This window comes from Alosa alosa, chromosome 14, assembly GCF_017589495.1.
Source record: "Alosa alosa isolate M-15738 ecotype Scorff River chromosome 14, AALO_Geno_1.1, whole genome shotgun sequence".
Taxonomy (NCBI): Eukaryota; Metazoa; Chordata; class Actinopteri; order Clupeiformes; family Clupeidae; genus Alosa; species Alosa alosa.
The window spans coordinates 18,674,168-18,691,013 of NC_063202.1; the positions used below are offsets into that span (position 1 = coordinate 18,674,168).

The window sequence follows — 16,846 nt, forward strand, 5'->3', positions numbered from 1 at the left end:
ATCACTAGTGGGCAATAGTCGATTTGAGGTAGATTTGGATCCTCAGCTGACAGCACGCGTACACAGAAGAAGGAAATGTAAACAAGCGAGCCATTCAGCAACCGTGCTGTTTAAAGCATTAGGTATCGTTGTGTTATATTTTATCTGGTGTTATGTTAGGTGGGGAGGCAATGTAATGTTATGAATATTCAGCTTACCATTCAAAGTCCTGATATTTGTGGTGTAGGCTAGGCTACTTGAGTTCATATGGAACACTTTCGAATTCAGTGTCACATATTAACATAACTAACTAACTGGATATAGAAAGAGAGAAAGAGGGTGTTGCTGTCGGTGCCTTCACATACTGGGAGTAGCATGTGACATTTAGACGTTGGCCTATATTTAATAACGTACATTTCTAAACCCCTGCTTCAGATTCTTCCACTAATAACACTTGGGATAAAAGCTTGCTGTTGCTGAATGCGCTCGACGGTATGGCTTCGAGTTTCGCACCGCCGAAGCTCGCTGACTTTATCCTCACCGAGAAACTCGGGAGTGGTACCTACGCGACTGTTTATAAAGCATACCGGAAGGTTGGTGTCGTTAACATATCATTTTATGTGTTTGTAGTAGGCCTAGGCTATTACACGACATACATTAGAATTGATTCATAGAATCTCCCTTGTGTACAGGTGGACAGTCGCGAGGTGGTGGCCGTAAAGGTGGTCTCGAAGAAGAGTCTGAACAGGACCTCAATGGAGAATCTACTCACTGAGATCGAGATCCTGAAAACCGTTCGCCATCCCCACATTGTCCAACTGAAAGATTTTCAGGTTAGATATATTGTCATAAACCACTTCAGTAGCCACGTCTACTTTACTTTTTTGCATGATTGGCAAACTTTGGCTGGTGTTGTTCAGCATTCTTGAATTTTCCCTCGGGGATCAATAGAGTATCCTATCTATCTATCTATCTATCTATCTATCTAACTATCAATCAATCAATCATTCTGCACAGTGGGACAGCGAGAACATCTACTTGATTCTGGAGTGGTGTTCTGGCGGAGACCTATCACGTTTCATCCGCAGTCGACGCATCTTACCAGAAAGAGTGGCACGTCGGTTCCTACAACAAATAGGTAGGGAGTAGCTTGTATGAGGAAACCCCTATAAGCCTCTATAAACTTTATCATTATAACACTTGTTATGCCAACATGACTGATGAGTCATCTCAAATTGATTGACTGTTGTGTGTTTAGCATGTGCCCTGCAGTTTCTGAATGAGCGAAATATCTCTCACCTGGACCTCAAGCCTCAGAACATCCTACTGAGTGGCAATGTGCTAAAACTGGCAGGTAGGCCTTGTTCTAGAGGAGAGAGACAGAGAGAGACAGAGACAGAGACAGAGACAGAGACAGACAGACACACACACTGACACACACACTGACACACACAAAGTTTTTTACAATGTGTGTGTGTGTGTGTTTGTGTGTTTGTATGTGTGTATGTGTTTGTATGTGTGTGATGCATGCATGTGTGTGTGTGTGTTTGTATGTATGTGTGTGTGTTTGCATGTGTGTGATACTTTTTTTGCAGACTTTGGCTTTGCCCAGTACATGTCTCCATGGGATGAGCAGAGTGCTCTGCGTGGCTCTCCACTCTACATGGCTCCAGAAATGGTATGCAGGAGGCAGTACGACGCTCGCGTAGACCTCTGGTCAGTGGGGGTCATTTTATACGGTGAGAATCTGCCCCCTATAAAAGTCCTTTTATATATACAATATTGACACAGCAGCAGGGGAATATCTTAAGGAGTTATTTAAATAAATTAGATTGTTTTGGTAGTCATTAGTCTGCCCTTCTTTAATGGAGAGGGAACAGACCATGGGTTTTAATAATTCAGTAATCAAGCCAGTGTTACTTTTAAATTTATCACTTTAATTTACAAAATAAAAATGGCCTAGTTAGTAACTCTGTTACTGTTTCTTTCAGTAAAAGGCTTGGTCCTCAAACCCTTTCTAAGTCTGTTGTTTTTGTGGCAGAGGCCTTGTTTGGGCGAGCACCGTTTGCGTCCCGCTCATATGCTGAGCTGGAAGACAAAATTCGCAGTGACAAACCTATAGAGGTAAGATGTTTTAGTAACTATGGTAGTGGTAAAATCTATACTTAAAAGTGGGACGTTCTGCACACTGATTGTAGCTCCAAATAATATTTAATAAACCAGGGGGGTGCTGTGGCGCAACTGGCTACAGCATCCATACCAGCTTGGGTCCAGGTGTCCACAGGGACCTCGGCTCGAGTCTCACCTGGGTAATTTCCCAATCCCACCCTGTCTTTCTCTCCCACTTGCTTCCTGTCCTCTCACAATCAAAGAAAAAAAGCCCAAAAAGAATTACTTAAAACATTTTTTCTTTTTTTTTTTTAAAGTTGGTTGGTCAAATTTAATCCTGTTGCCGGTATCAGCATCTGCAAAGATCCTGGTGTGTGTTTGCGCATCATTAGAGGTAAAGGTTATTGCAAAACTGACTAACAAAAAATGTGAGTCTTAAAACAACCACTAGATGGCGTGTATGTTCACAATAAGGTTTTCAGCTGTGTTTTGTGACCTCTTCTTATTTTCTTAACAATTTGATCATACTCATACTGTATGAAGATCCCAGAGCAAGTGATGCATCACATCACTGATGCATCACAGAAACTCTTAAAACTATTGTTTCTTCTAAATATGAATACATTTTGGTTTGCGTTTATCTGCCTCTCTCTCTCTCTCTGTGTGTGTGTGTGTGTGTGTGTGTGTGTGTGTGCGTGTGTGTCTTCCCTCCTCAGCTACCTGTTGGTGCTCGTGTATCCAGAGACTGCAGAGACCTGTTGCTGAGGCTGCTGGAGAGAGACCCGGCCACTCGCATGTCCTTTGCTCAGTTCTTTAGCCACCCCTTCGTGGACCTGGAGCACATGCCCAGCAACGAGAGCTTGGGGAAGGCGGTGAGAACCACGAACTGAGGGGAGAGGGCTGGGATGAGTCCCCAGGGAAAGCACTCTGGTGTTGGGTGTAAGATGGGACTTTAGGAGGTTAGGGAGGTTAAGAATTGTGATTCATATTATATGCCCTCTATAATGGCTAATATTTCAGTGACTAAGGGCCTGTCCACACGGAGACGCTTTTTAGGTTAAACGCAGAGGTTTTGCTTCGTCTTGGCCGAGCGTCCAAACGAATCCTGTAAACGCACTGCCCGAAACCGCACTTTTCTGAAACCTGGTCCCAGAGTGGAGAAATCTGAAACCGTAGCCCGTTTGAGTTCGTTTTAGACAGCGAAACCCGCATATCCTGCTAGCGTGATCGATGATGTCATCGCCACACCTCAGCTGCCCTGGACTTGCACTTATAGTATTGCCTAGCAATACTAGTTTTCATACATGACATTACCTACGATTACACTCCTTTAAGATAAACATCACAACTGATGCTGCGCAGCGCCGATAGCTTATGACTTGGTGGACTGAACACTGTTTTTCCCGGTGTTTTTTATGCATTCTAGCTACTGTCAGTGACGCGAGAGAACTTAAGTTATTAGGAAAGTGCGGTGTAAGTTTAGGCTACATTAATTTGTGCGTAGTGCCAGTGTCATTCATTTATTTTACATGTCTTACAACATAGGCCTATATACATGCATTATAATGTACGTTGTTTTAAACAAAAGTGTCTGCTAATAAATGTAAAGATAAACATAAACAAACGCAATTTGTTGCGCAGTCGCTGACTACACTCGACTGCAACTGAGTCTGGTAAAAGATTTCTTTTTTACCAACAATCCATTTCTACTCTGAGCATGAATTTTCAGCATTTGTTGCTTTGCCAAACTTGATGTCATATTTGGCAACACGCAGGACTCTGACACTCGTTTGATCTTTCTTGAGTGTTCACACTTCATTCGTTTGCTCCCCATATGGTTGAGTTCAGAGATGGGTGGTGTTTGTGTGTGTGTGCATGTGTGTGTGTGTGTGTGGTGGGGGTGTTGGGGTGTACTATAAGGAGAGGATGAGGGGAGGTCTCATCATTTGACAGCCAGGGATAGTCTTGTTGATGGATTGTGTGAAGTTTGTTAGATTTCATTTGACAGAGTGAGGATGTTATAAACTGTAAGAAGAAATCTGAGGTGGTCTTGGTGGGCTATATGTGTGGGTGTGTTTGACTTCAATGCATTTTTGATTAGTGGGTGTGAGTAATGAGTTTTAAAACAAAATTTAAAACAAATGTCCAAACTAATTCTATGACACAATCTTGCTCTCTCATCCACACTCAAACTATCTGGCACTCACTTTATTCTTTTATCATGTCCTCTCTCTCTCTCTCTCTCTCACACACACACACACACACACACACACACACACACACACATATATAATAAGCTAGACTTTTCTCCCTCTCTAATGTGATACACACATACTGTATGTACACATATCAACAATACTGTACTATTTTCTTATGCCCCCCCCTCTCTCTCTGACACACACACACACTCCAACCCACTGTCAAACACAGACTCACTTGCTCACAGTCACTCCTCTGTGTTTTAGAAAGCGCTGGTGCTTCAGGCAGTGCAGAAAGACCAGGAGGGCGAGCGAGCGGCTGCTCTGTCCCTCTACTGCAGTGCACTTGAGCATTTTGTCCCCGCCATCCACTGTAAGTTACAAAGCTCTTTACACTTGCACACACACACATGAATATAAAACACACACACACACTCAAAGACATGCATGTATCACAATAGCTAAAGACATATTAGTAAAAATACAGCTCAGAACAGTTTGCACATTCTCACACACACACACACACACACACACAGTATTAGAATTCACCTCACTATTTGCAGCTATCAAGTAAAAACTGAAAACTGTTCCCCCAGTTAAGAGCATCAGATGCACACACTGCACTAGGCTAGACGTGTGTGGGAGCTATGATGACCTGTAGGTCCCGTCTGAAGTGTGTCCTGTGTTTGTTCCCAGATGAAGCCGACAGACAGAGGAAGGAGGCACTGAGGCAAAAGGTGAGAGGGAACTTATCAGCATGCAGCTTAAAATCACTGGAAAGGAGCATACTTGACTTGGTAGAAGATGAACTCAAGGAATGGAAAGTCTCTGAACCCTATGAAAGCATGAAAAGATGTGTGAATGTCTTGGTGTGAGGTCCCTGTTGTACTGCAAATGAAATCACACTTGTTTCCAGCAGTTTGTTTTAGCTGCTGTCCAGTTTGAGGGTTTCCAGTTTGCTTGGCCTGTTGTTTTAGAACCATACATCATCACCATTTGAAGTCCTGGCAGTCGATGGTCTGAAGAATGGATCGAGTAGGGTTACAGTTAATTACATTGGAGGAAGTGATTGTGTACAGCTAGGCAGCTACTAAAGAGACATTACAATGTTCTGGTCACATATTTGGAGACATCCTGCTCTGAAAGCCTACATGTCTGTGGGTTTTTCCCACTTAATTCAGTTATTTGGACTGGGCGACTAGTGGAAATCACAGTTCTTGACCATACACTGTTAAAATTCATGGGAAAATAAGTTACCTGCTGACAAGAAAAATACTTTTCAAAACTAAAATCCATGTATTGTCTTGGTTGGGTTAAATTATAACACATGATTTGTAGACTGTAATATGAAATATGTGAAATGCTGGGCAATTTGCATGAGCAGGAATTTCAAGCCTGTCACTGGCCAAGAATCCACTGGTGTGTGTATGTGTGTGTGAGAGAGAGAGTGAGAGAACACATCTGTTTGACTGCTCTGTCTCTGACTCTCTCTCTCTCTCAAACACACACACACACACACACACACTCGACTTACACACAGTCCTCCTCACAGACACAATATGTGTAATGTGCTCATCAGCACAGAATTGGCACTCTCTAGATGAGCTGTTTAAAACCCTGAAGTATTAGAGAGGGCTTATTTACCTTAAGCCAGTCCAGCCAGCCTGGACTCTCGCCCTAAGACCCTCCGCAGGGGAATGACCTGGCCCTGGTGGAATCTCCCTGCAGGTGAAGCAGTATGTCTCCCGTGCGGAGGAGCTGAAAGCCCTGGTGGCCTCTGATAACAAAATCAGCTTTGAGGAGGGCAGCTCTGCAAGAGACATACTCAGAGGTAAACACGCCTAGCATTTGCAATGTTATACGATTATATGATTTGGGTCTAATTTGAAGATGATGTTGCATGATTATGTAAGGGGCAATTTTGTTGTAATAAATGGAAAGTGAAAGCCAAGTAGAAATCAAAAATGAGATATAACAACACCACTTTTTTTAGTGCCATTCCTCTGGATGCTAGTAAAGATGTTGAGTGTGTGCAGTGATCGAGTCAGCTGATGGTGTGATCTTCTGTGTGTGTGTGTGTGTGTGTGTGTGTGTGTGTGTGTATGTGTGTGTGTGTGTGTAGAGATGTCACGGGACCAGCCCCGTCTGCTGGCAGCGCTGGATCTTGCTTCTGCGGCCATAGCTAGAGTGAGTAAGGTCCACTGGACCACGCCAGCTCTCAGAGACGGGTTAAAGGGAGTTGAGCATGTTTGATTCTGGGAGGGAAAATGTGTCTGTGTATACATATATACAGTATATTACATTACATTCATCAACACACTGGGTGTATATGGTATAAGTATATGTGTTCCCTCTACTCTGCCATAGGAGGAGATGGGTGAGGAGGACTATGACACACTGGACTTGTACCAACAAAGCCTGGGAGAGATGCTGTTGGCACTTGCAGGTGAACACACACACACACACACACACACACACACACACAGCTTTCTCTCTCTCTTTCAGCATTAGACACAGAAATATAATCTGTCTGTATCTCTCGTTTGATCACTGTAGTCTGTTCTTTTTCCAACCAGCATCATTCCCAGAGTCCTTGCCTGAGTCTGGTCTAGTCCCTGCTTGCAAGATTTCTGCGAATTCTTCCCTCTGATTATTACTAACATGTGTGTGCTGTGCATACATTCTCTCTGCCAGCTGTCACTGAGTGAATGGTGTCTTGTTGAGTGTTAGACAGGAGAGTGTTACTTTTTAACCACCTGCTTTGTAGTTACTACTGATTAGTCAATGGGAAGAGAGACGTTAGTTTTCCATGCCACCCACGAGAAAGGCTTTGGAGTAGAGTCCCGTGTGTCTGTGTTTACCTCTATAAAGCTGTGTATCGATCACCAGCTATTTGCTAATAGGTAAATATCTGGGAGCGATTAGTGCTCTTGGGCTGTCTGATTTGATGGACGTCACGTGTCTCTCTGAACAGGCCTCAAGCCTCGGTGGTCATCGCCAGCAGGGAACGGAGCAGCTCTGAAACAGATCAGGGCCAAAACTTTCTCTCTCTCTTTCAGCATTAGACACAGAAATATAATCTGTCTGTATCTCTCGTTTGATCACTGTAGTCTGTTCTTTTTCCAACCAGCATCATTCCCAGAGTCCTTGCCTGAGTCTGGTCTAGTCCCTGCTTGCAAGATTTCTGCGAATTCTTCCCTCTGATTATTACTAACATGTGTGTGCTGTGCATACATTCTCTCTGCCAGCTGTCACTGAGTGAATGGTGTCTTGTTGAGTGTTAGACAGGAGAGTGTTACTTTTTAACCACCTGCTTTGTAGTTACTACTGATTAGTCAATGGGAAGAGAGACGTTAGTTTTCCATGCCACCCACGAGAAAGGCTTTGGAGTAGAGTCCCGTGTGTCTGTGTTTACCTCTATAAAGCTGTGTATCGATCACCAGCTATTTGCTAATAGGTAAATATCTGGGAGCGATTAGTGCTCTTGGGCTGTCTGATTTGATGGACGTCACGTGTCTCTCTGAACAGGCCTCAAGCCTCGGTGGTCATCGCCAGCAGGGAACGGAGCAGCTCTGAAACAGATCAGGGCCAAAATTTAAGTCCATATCGGGACCAGATTGGGTGTAGATCAGGGCCAAATCAAAGCCAGATTGGGTGTAGATCAGGGCCAAATCAAAGCCAGATTGGGACCAGATTGGGTGTAGAGGCCAGATCAGTACCATAACAGAGGCACGTCAGGCTCAGATGAGGGTTGGAGTCAGCTGTGTGTTTTAGGGGAGTTGTTGTTGCGCGGTGTGTGTCCTGCTGGCAGCTGCAGAGGCGGTGAGTCATAGTGCTGTTGAACAGCACTCCAGGGTCTGCAGCCATCACACTGCGGGCCAGGCACAGTTCCTCCACTCTCCTCCTCTGGTCCTCCCTCTCTCCTCCCATGCTGTTTTTTTTTCTTGTGTGCTTTCTCTCTCTTTCTCTCTTCTGGTATCTCTCTTTTTCTCGCTCCCTCTGTTTTTCTTCTTCTCTTTCTTTTTTCTCCCTCTCTCCATGGCCTGGCCTTTATTAGCCCCGGCTCTATACGACCTCACACGGGGGATGGGCCTAATGGCACAGAGAATGTTGGCTAAGGAGCCAGATGTGTGTGTGTGTGTTTATGTATAGTGTGTCATTTAGGGACATAGAGAATGTGTGTGTGTGTTTATGTATAGTGTGTTTCATTTAGGGACATAGAGAATGTGTGTGTGTGTGTGTGACTGAGAGAGAGCATGCATGTGTATGTAAACTTTTGTGTAATAAGGACAGAGAGAGAGAGAGAGAGAGAGAGCTGTGCTCAGGCCCTGGGTGCCAACTCTGCGTGTGTGGTATTCAGCCACTGCCATCTGGTTCCCATCGAGCGCGCTCAGTCCGCTTCTCAATGTTATTACACTTCTGGAAACAAATAAAAACTATTATCTCTCAGAGAGGCACAGGGGCCCGGACTCTCCTGCTGGGATCAAGACGGCTCTGGACTGTGGCACGTTAGCATAGTGGGAGGCATGAAAGGAGAGAAAGAGAGAGAAAGAGAGAAGGAATTACAGAATGATACCCAAAATAAGGGAAGGCAGGAGAGGGAGAGCGCCAAGAATGAGAAACAGAAGGAATTAGTAAGCAAAAAAGCAGGGAGCTTAGTCGTATGGTGTATAGTTTCATGTAGAGTTAACTATATGGTGCATATATAGTTACATGTATAGACCGTTATAGTAAGCTGAAAAGGTGTTATGTCAGTTGGGTTTAAAAAGTCTTGTTTTCACTGAAGCCTTACTTCACTTCACGTGAGGCCTCCATTTGCAGTTTATGTTCTCTCCCTAAAGACTTTGCAGGAAAGAAATACAAAACAAATTTGAGACTTATTTATTTCTATTTCCCCTGCTTGATAAAAGATTTGTCTCTGACATGCTTCTGCCGTGATGGATGTGTTTATAATAGTGCCATTTATAGAAGAACATAGTGATGTATGTCTCTATTTAAACCCATCCCCATCTCTCCTCTTCCCCTCTCTCCCTCATCCTCCCTTCTCTGTAGCTGAACCCCAGGGCCGCAAGAGAGAGCTGCTGCACAGTGAGGTATGTGTGTGTGTGTGTGTGTGTGTGTGTGTGTGTGTGTGTGTGTGTGTGTGTGTGTGTGTGTGTGTGTGTGTGTGTGTGTGTGTGTGTGTGTGTGTGTGTGTGTGTGTGTGTGTGTGTGAGAGAGAGAGAAGAGAGAAAGAGAGAGTGCAAAAGTGGGAGAGAGCACCTCTAACCCTGCACTTGGGGGCATGTAAATCTGTCCCACTGACCTCTACCACTATAAACACATATATCTCTCTCACCCCATGCCCCAGATCTTACAGACACACACACACATCGCTGACTGACACCCACCTGGGAGCGCAGGGCAGGGGGAGTCCTGAATAGGAGCTAATAATGCCATACATCACTGCCAGGGCACTTAAGCGCAGATAAATCACCAGGGCGGCCCGGGGAGAGGCCTCACCACAACCACACAGCTGGAAGAGGGGCATCATGGGAAAAGAGGCCCAGACAGGGACGGGGCGGGGGAAGGGCGGGCAGAGCCAGGGCTCCGACTCCGGCCGCATCTTATTATGGAGCTTAAACACAACTGAGTGAAGACATCATGGTGTTGTGTTCGTTTAATGGCTAAATTAGGAGACGTAGAGTAAGTGCTCCACATCAGTTAATTTGGGTCTTCAAGTAGAAACTCTACTTGAAGGCTCATTCTAGATGTTTCTGTGATCTGAAAAACAGCACAGAAACTGAAGTGCTGCATTATCTTGATAGGAAAAAAGAATGATTATGGGTATGATGATTTAGAATTATTTGGCTCTTTGGAAGGCATCTTTAATAGTTTCAATCAATCTTGGACCAGAAATGTGTAAATGAATTATACAGTGGTTATGAACATCAGGCTGTGTATATACGGTGATTGGATCCAACTCAGATTGGATAGGTTCTAAGTAAAGTGCTGTCTCTCTCATTCTCATTCTCATTGTCTGTGCTTGCAGTATGCTGAATGTTCAGACTTAAACTGTGCACAGCCCAGGGTGGATTATTTCCTATAAAATACAGATCCATACACTCTCCATATGAGTCATCTGCCTAGAGCTTTAAGTGCATAGCCTTACGGGCCTGCCGGAGTTTTAAATTCTGTTCCTACACATGGCGTACACACTAATGTGTGAGTGAGCTCAGCTGGCAGTTCTTAATATATGTTCCAAGATTTTTTTCTGTAATCGTGTGTATGTGTGTGTGTGTGTGTGTGTGTGTGAGTGAGAGTGTGTCTGTGTGTGTGTGTGTTAAAGCGTATGTATTTAAGTGTGTGTGTGTGTGTGTCTGTGTGTGTTAATGCGTATGTATTTGTGTGTGTGTGTGTGTGTGTGTGTGTGTGTGTGTGTGTGTGTGTGTGTGTGTGTGTGTGTGTGAGCTCTGATGTGCTGAGGCCTGTGCTGGGAGGCTTTGCCAGCATCAGAGGGAGATTAAAGCCAGGCACCAAGTATCAGACGAGCAGAGCAGCACAGCGGAGCAGTGGAGCCAGGACTGAGGCTGAGCCAAGACTCCCATGCTAAACCATTACTGCAGCGCAGAAGAATGCAAATGTGAAATATCTGTGTATGCACGCTGAGGGTAATGCCTCAAGCCTTGAGCAGGAAGAAAGAGGAAAAACACGGGCCAGTGAAGGGGAGAGGAAATTGGGGAGAGAGAGAGAGAGAGAGAGAGAGAGAGAGAGAGAGGTTGTTGTCAGCAGTACGGCTCTGATCACACTTTTGCATTCTTCTCTTCTCCACTCCACTCCTTCCTTATTCTCTACTCACAGGAGCCCTGACCTTCCTGCCACCTTTACCTTTCAGTCTGCTTTCCTCATGTGTGATTGGTGCTCAGTCCTGCTGACCAGATTGCACGTAAATAAGCCACATCAAGGCTTTGCTGTCCGCTCAAGGTCTCTCTCTCTCTCTGTGTGTGTGTGTGTGTGCATGTGAACACGTACGTATGCACTCCAGGTTGTGGTGGGGTCAGCCTGACAATCGAGTCGTTCGGGGCTCCTGGGTGGCTAAATCATCGTGTGTGCACCTTACTCATCCCTGCAGCCTCGCCTGTCATGCTGGACACTCAGTCCAGAGATAGGAGGGCCAGCTGAAATATGAGGGTGTGGACGCACAGGGCTGTGTGGCCATTAGGCCACGGGATTGAGATGGAGTGGGGGAATTGATCGCCGTCCTTTTCCCTTCCAGATTAAAAGTCTCATGACCAGAGCGGAGTGCCTGAAGGAGAACATGAAGGTTAGCACGCGCACACACACACACACACGCACGCACACGGACACGCACACGGACACACGCACACAGACACACACACACGCACACGGACACACACACAGACACATACACACACACACACACACACACACACACACACACACACACACACACACACACACTCACAGACACGGACACACAAACACACACACGGACACACACACTCACACACACACACACACACACACACACACACACACACACACACACACACACACACACACACACAGACCCACACACACACGGACACGGACACACACACACACACACCCCTTCCTGTCTGCTTTCATTAGGGCAGCTATAGTGTATATGACCCTGTCAGTATGAATAAAGTGATCTATCCTGTGTGGCGCTTTTACATTGCTGTTTAGGTGATGGTTTTATCCCCAAACACGTAGCTCACACTGGCCCAGAGGGGTCACTCAGAGGTCACTCAGGATTTACTCAGGATGTACTGACAGGGTACCAAATATTACAAGCTTGCTAAAGTCCTATTAAAGGCCTTTACTTACACGCTTGGTTGTTATAATTATAACAGTATTTACCATTACAGTATATGTAAATATTTACATATTTACAAATGATTATGATAGTTACTACAACATGACCCTGCTGAGCTCCACAACACCTCTCTAGTAACACCATTGCACTCAGAGCAAATAGTGCAGCATTTGTGCTATTCATATTTTCCCCAGACTAACCATAAGTCAAAAGCCATAAAGAACTATGGTACAGACAGAGGAAATGTTAATATAGAAAAAGATGCACACTTTTATATTAGCAGCTAGATTAAGATTTTATAGTATTAGATTAAATTAAGTCATTGAATTGCAGTTATCATCTAATCAGAAGTGCAAAATACAGTATTTTATACTATATTTATTTATATTTATAGGTAAGAGGTAAGAGTTATACAAATATTATATATAGCATGTAGATATTTTCAGGAGGTATACAGGGGAGAAGTGGACAATTATAGAGAGTGCAAATAAAGGGTTGTTTGTACAGTATGAACAGGATGCACATTGGAGTTGGTTATACGTACAGTAATAACTCTGGCAGTTTATCCCTAAGAATGCTTTAATCATTGTGTGTGTGTGTGTGGTGTGTGGTGTGTGTGTGTGTGTGTGTGTGTGTGCGCGCGTGTGTGTGTGCTCGCTCTCACAGATGCGCGAGACGAAGACTGATGTGTCATTGGACAGAGAGCCGCTGTCTGAGTCTGTTAGAACATGTAAGTACACAGCAGCTCCCACGAGAGCCGCAAAGTCACAAAATAATGATCTGCACACGTCTGCAACAGCCCCCACAGTGACATTTCCCTTCTGCTCGTGTGTTGCCTATTTATTTCTGTGCCTTGGTTCCTGTCTGTCTGTGTTTACCTCCTCTGTGTTGTTGGTTACTAACTAATTGGTAATAGATAAATATCTGGAAGCAGTTAAGAGGCTCCAGAGTTGGCCAAGGAATGCTTATCCTGCTTATCTTGCCCGCATTTAGATGATGTCATCTTTGGTCAGTCCTCTGGTTTTTGGGGGTAGCGTATTTCTTCCTAAAAGATTTACAATGTTTACCAGGAGTAGTTTTGTGGTTATTCTTTGAAATAAAAACATGATCTCATCTCAGAGCAATAAACGACATCCTAATCTTTCACAGGCTATTAACATGCTAGTTAATGGGACTCTCTTAAGAGTCTATTGCCCCTAGCTTCATTCACAACTTGCTTTAAGCAATCTGTGTATACAAAAGTTTATGTGGAGAGGTGAGCCGGGCAATGAAGTGACCTAGACTAAAACAGAGCTGCAGATCTGCTTTATAGTAAAGTACCTCTGAAACATCTGTACCTGCTACAGACCTTGAGTTCGGTTACAGATGAGTTCTGTCTAAGGGCTGGTGTGAGTTTCACTCTGACTTTCCGAGGTCTTGTTTTTCTCGGCTTGTTAAATGTGAGCCTCCTCTCTTGCCGTAGCGGCCTCCCAGAGGGAGCATCTGGCTCTTTGGTTTCAGCTCTGTGCCGAGAGGGCAACGCTGTCAGCCAGTGAAAAGCCACCTGGTGAAAGTGTCTGCTCAGCTCAGTCCCACACTCACACACATGCTCACACACACACACACACACACACACACACACACACACACACACACACACACACAGAAAGATACCCCTGTTACACTCATACTTATGCTATGAAACAAACACACTGACACAAGGACACACACACACACACAAACACAGAGAGAAAGATAAAACTCTTATACATATGCTATAAAACTAACAGACACACAGAGAGGGAGATACCCCGTTACACTCATACTTATGCTATAAAACAAACACACACACATGCTTCTGGCAGTCAGCCTGAGAGTAGAGAAGGCCTCTAACCTTTAGCTCAGATCTGGACTCATGCCACTTCCTGCAAAAAAACATCCACACTCGGCCATCAGGAGCAGAAATCTGTGTGTTTGTGTGTGTGTGAGTGTGTGTGTGTGTAAGAGAGAAAGGGGGAGGGAGGGTTAGAAAGAGAGAGAGCAGGTTAAGTTGATTTAAGGCTTCACTCTTAGGAGAAAGAAAACATATCTAGCAAAGACTCATAAGTGAGTTTGAAATAGATAAATCATTTTAAATAATTTATTTTATTTTAAAATAAATGTCTTCTCCTAGTTCACATACATATCAAGTGCTTGTTTCAATTCATCCTGGAGTCACACAGATCCTGCAACATTCTACAGGCACTTTTTAACCTGCGTAGTAATACACACCCTTTGCCATCTCACACACACACAAACAAACACTAGTCAGTTGTCCACTACTGGCCACTTAAACTGTGTGTGTTTGTGTCGCTCTGAGCATTGTAGACGTGTCAGCGTTGTCAGTGGACTCATAAATAGTGTGTTGGGGTCGTTTCCTCAGACGCAAGTGGTGTGAGCAGCCGTTAGTGGACCAAAAGGCTTATGGCAGAGATTCCCCCCCCCCCACCACCACGACAGTCAGTCCACCAGTCATTCACTCTCTAAAACTCTATTAAAGGACAATTCAGGCTTTTTGTTTTGTATGTTTGGTTTGATATGTTTAAGCTTTATGTCCAGTACATTTCTACAGATCCAGAAAACTCAGACTGACACAAGATATGCACAAACAAAGGTGTTTGGGTTTGGGTGCTCAGAGAAGGTCTGAAAGGAACCCTAATATCTCACCTCTGGGTGATTTGAGTGCATCTCCAATAGACTATATAGATGTTAGAAATGCTTGTATGGGTGGCTGATACACCTCCTGCTGAGACAGCCCTGAAGACTCCCATTAGTATCATCTCTGTAGTAACATCGGTGTACAAGGACTTTAAGAGCAGATTGTTCGCAAGGTGTATTATGTGAATATAATAATATGTTGTTCCATGACCACTGCATTGACACAGAGCAGTAATAGCTATCATATAATATGCAGAAAAATATGTGTGGGATTGTTCGTTGGTAGGGGAGTGAAAAATAAAAATGATGGATTGTGTTATCAACATCCCATCAATCCTTTTCTGTTACTGTGACAACATGGCATGATACGGTGTTAGTCAGGCGGGAGTGTGAGACCGGGGAAGCTCCCTAATACGGAGGGCCCCTCTTTAAAAAGCACCCTGTGGTGCACAGAAAATGTGTCTGAGCCTTCTCTGAGCTTGTTTCTCCTGCATCCGTCTGTGACCTGTCAGCACTCTGGCTGCTGCCTTCACACCTTCCTGGGGCTCTTAACCCATCCGCTCTCCCCCGCAGCCTGCTGTCTCCAGTGAACAAAGCCTCTTCGCCATGGTGACGGGAACACTCGGGACGGACGGAAGTGACATCACCTCAAGCCTCAACCTATCCTGGATCTCAGTCTGGTTTTTGGACACCACCAGGCCTGCCTCTCCGACCCACTGGGGTTCTCTCTTCTTCGGGAAGCACTTACTATGAATAACTGTGGACCAGATTTGGTTTAGTTTAGGACTCTGGCTGGATTGATGTCCATGGTTTAGTATTACGCTCCGGTATCTTGATGAGCGCAAACTCAAACTGTCTTGTAAACATGCTGTCTGCTGTTTAACGAGGCTTTTTTACTGTAAGTTAAGCAAGAGGGTGGGAGTCCTGCTTAAGGGTGCAACGCATCTAAACAGAAAGGGAAACTACTTCAGTAGATTTAATGAATGTTTAGAGATGGTTGGATCTTACACACACACACACACACACACCCAGGTCTCTAGGTCTCTCAATCATTATACTGTATACTGTACACATACATGCACACATAAACTTCTCTCCCCCTTCAGTTGCATACTCCCTCTCTCTCTTCCTCTCTCTCCCTCTCTCTTGCTCTCTCTCTCACTCACACACACACACATTCACAGAAACAAACAACTCTCTCTCACACACACACACACACACACACTCAGCTGCGGCCCTCACCGCAGGCCGTGGCCACACACTCTCCACAGAATGCTGGAGCTCCCCTGCTGCGGATGGAAAAGCGCAGGGCTGCGGCTTTGGCCCGCGTTCCCACCGCGCTGGGGTTTGCTTTGGGCTGGCACACATCAAGCACGCCAGCGGACCCACAGGGAAGTGTGTGAGTTCACTCAGCTTGTTTACGGCCTTGCTCACACACACAAAGCCCAGACATTTTGTGGAGAGTTTACAAGCGGTGGTCCTTAGTCACTGGTCAGAGTTGTGTGTGTGTGTGTGTGTGTCGGAGAGAGTATTCGTATAGAAGTAAGAGTGGGAGAGAAAAAATGTCTTTGAAATAAAAAGAGGGTAAAAAGGTGTGTATGTGTGCAAGAGAGAGAAATAAGTGTTTTAATTACTTGGAATGACTTTGTCACTTTTTCTTTTCCGTCTCCTATAGTGTTGAACCGGAAGGGAATTTTCAGTGTTTATGATGTGATAAAACAACAGTGATTGATGGGAGATATAATGAGGATGAGTGAGCAGGTTGTGAGAAGTTGCAAATGCCTCATATTTTAGTGCTTTGAGTTTTAATGAGCACTTTCCAAGGTAGTTATCCTTAATTGCTGTACTTGATCATTTTATATGGATTTGTAATTTATTTATTGAATTGCTTGTCTGCTATTAAATTCATGGAAAATATCCTCATGTCCCTTGCAATTATTTTGAAAGAAAAGTGTCATTAATGTATGTATTTGATTATTTATTTAAAAGGGACAATGCAGATTAATTGTAATTTCAATTACACTCAAAATGAGTTTACAAATAA

At 44.4% G+C, this 16,846-nt stretch overlaps 1 protein-coding gene across 1 annotated transcript; it reads left to right on the forward strand.

The window, feature by feature from the left end:
- Positions 1 to 39: 39 nt before the first annotated feature.
- Positions 40 to 16,719, forward strand: ulk3 (unc-51 like kinase 3). The gene is made up of 17 exons (XM_048262508.1): positions 40 to 122; positions 415 to 572; positions 672 to 812; positions 997 to 1,117; positions 1,238 to 1,333; positions 1,575 to 1,718; positions 2,021 to 2,103; positions 2,805 to 2,960; positions 4,554 to 4,659; positions 4,983 to 5,023; positions 6,015 to 6,117; positions 6,409 to 6,473; positions 6,654 to 6,732; positions 9,339 to 9,379; positions 11,542 to 11,589; positions 12,793 to 12,856; positions 15,376 to 16,719. The coding sequence occupies exons 2-17, from the start codon at positions 474 to 476 to the stop codon at positions 15,390 to 15,392; spliced, it is 1,404 nt and encodes a 467-aa protein (XP_048118465.1). The 5' UTR covers positions 40 to 122; positions 415 to 473; the 3' UTR covers positions 15,393 to 16,719.
- Positions 16,720 to 16,846: the final 127 nt, after the last annotated feature.

Bases quoted from the DNA above. Each gene is read 5' to 3' on its own strand.
- ulk3 (XM_048262508.1), top strand. From the start codon at position 474: ATGGCTTCGAGTTTCGCACCGCCGAAGCTCGCTGACTTTATCCTCACC. The intron at 5,024-6,014 runs GTGAGAGGGAAC...ATCTCCCTGCAG, and splicing joins AGGAGGCACTGAGGCAAAAG to GTGAAGCAGTATGTCTCCCG. The intron at 9,380-11,541 runs GTATGTGTGTGT...TTTCCCTTCCAG, and splicing joins GAGAGCTGCTGCACAGTGAG to ATTAAAAGTCTCATGACCAG.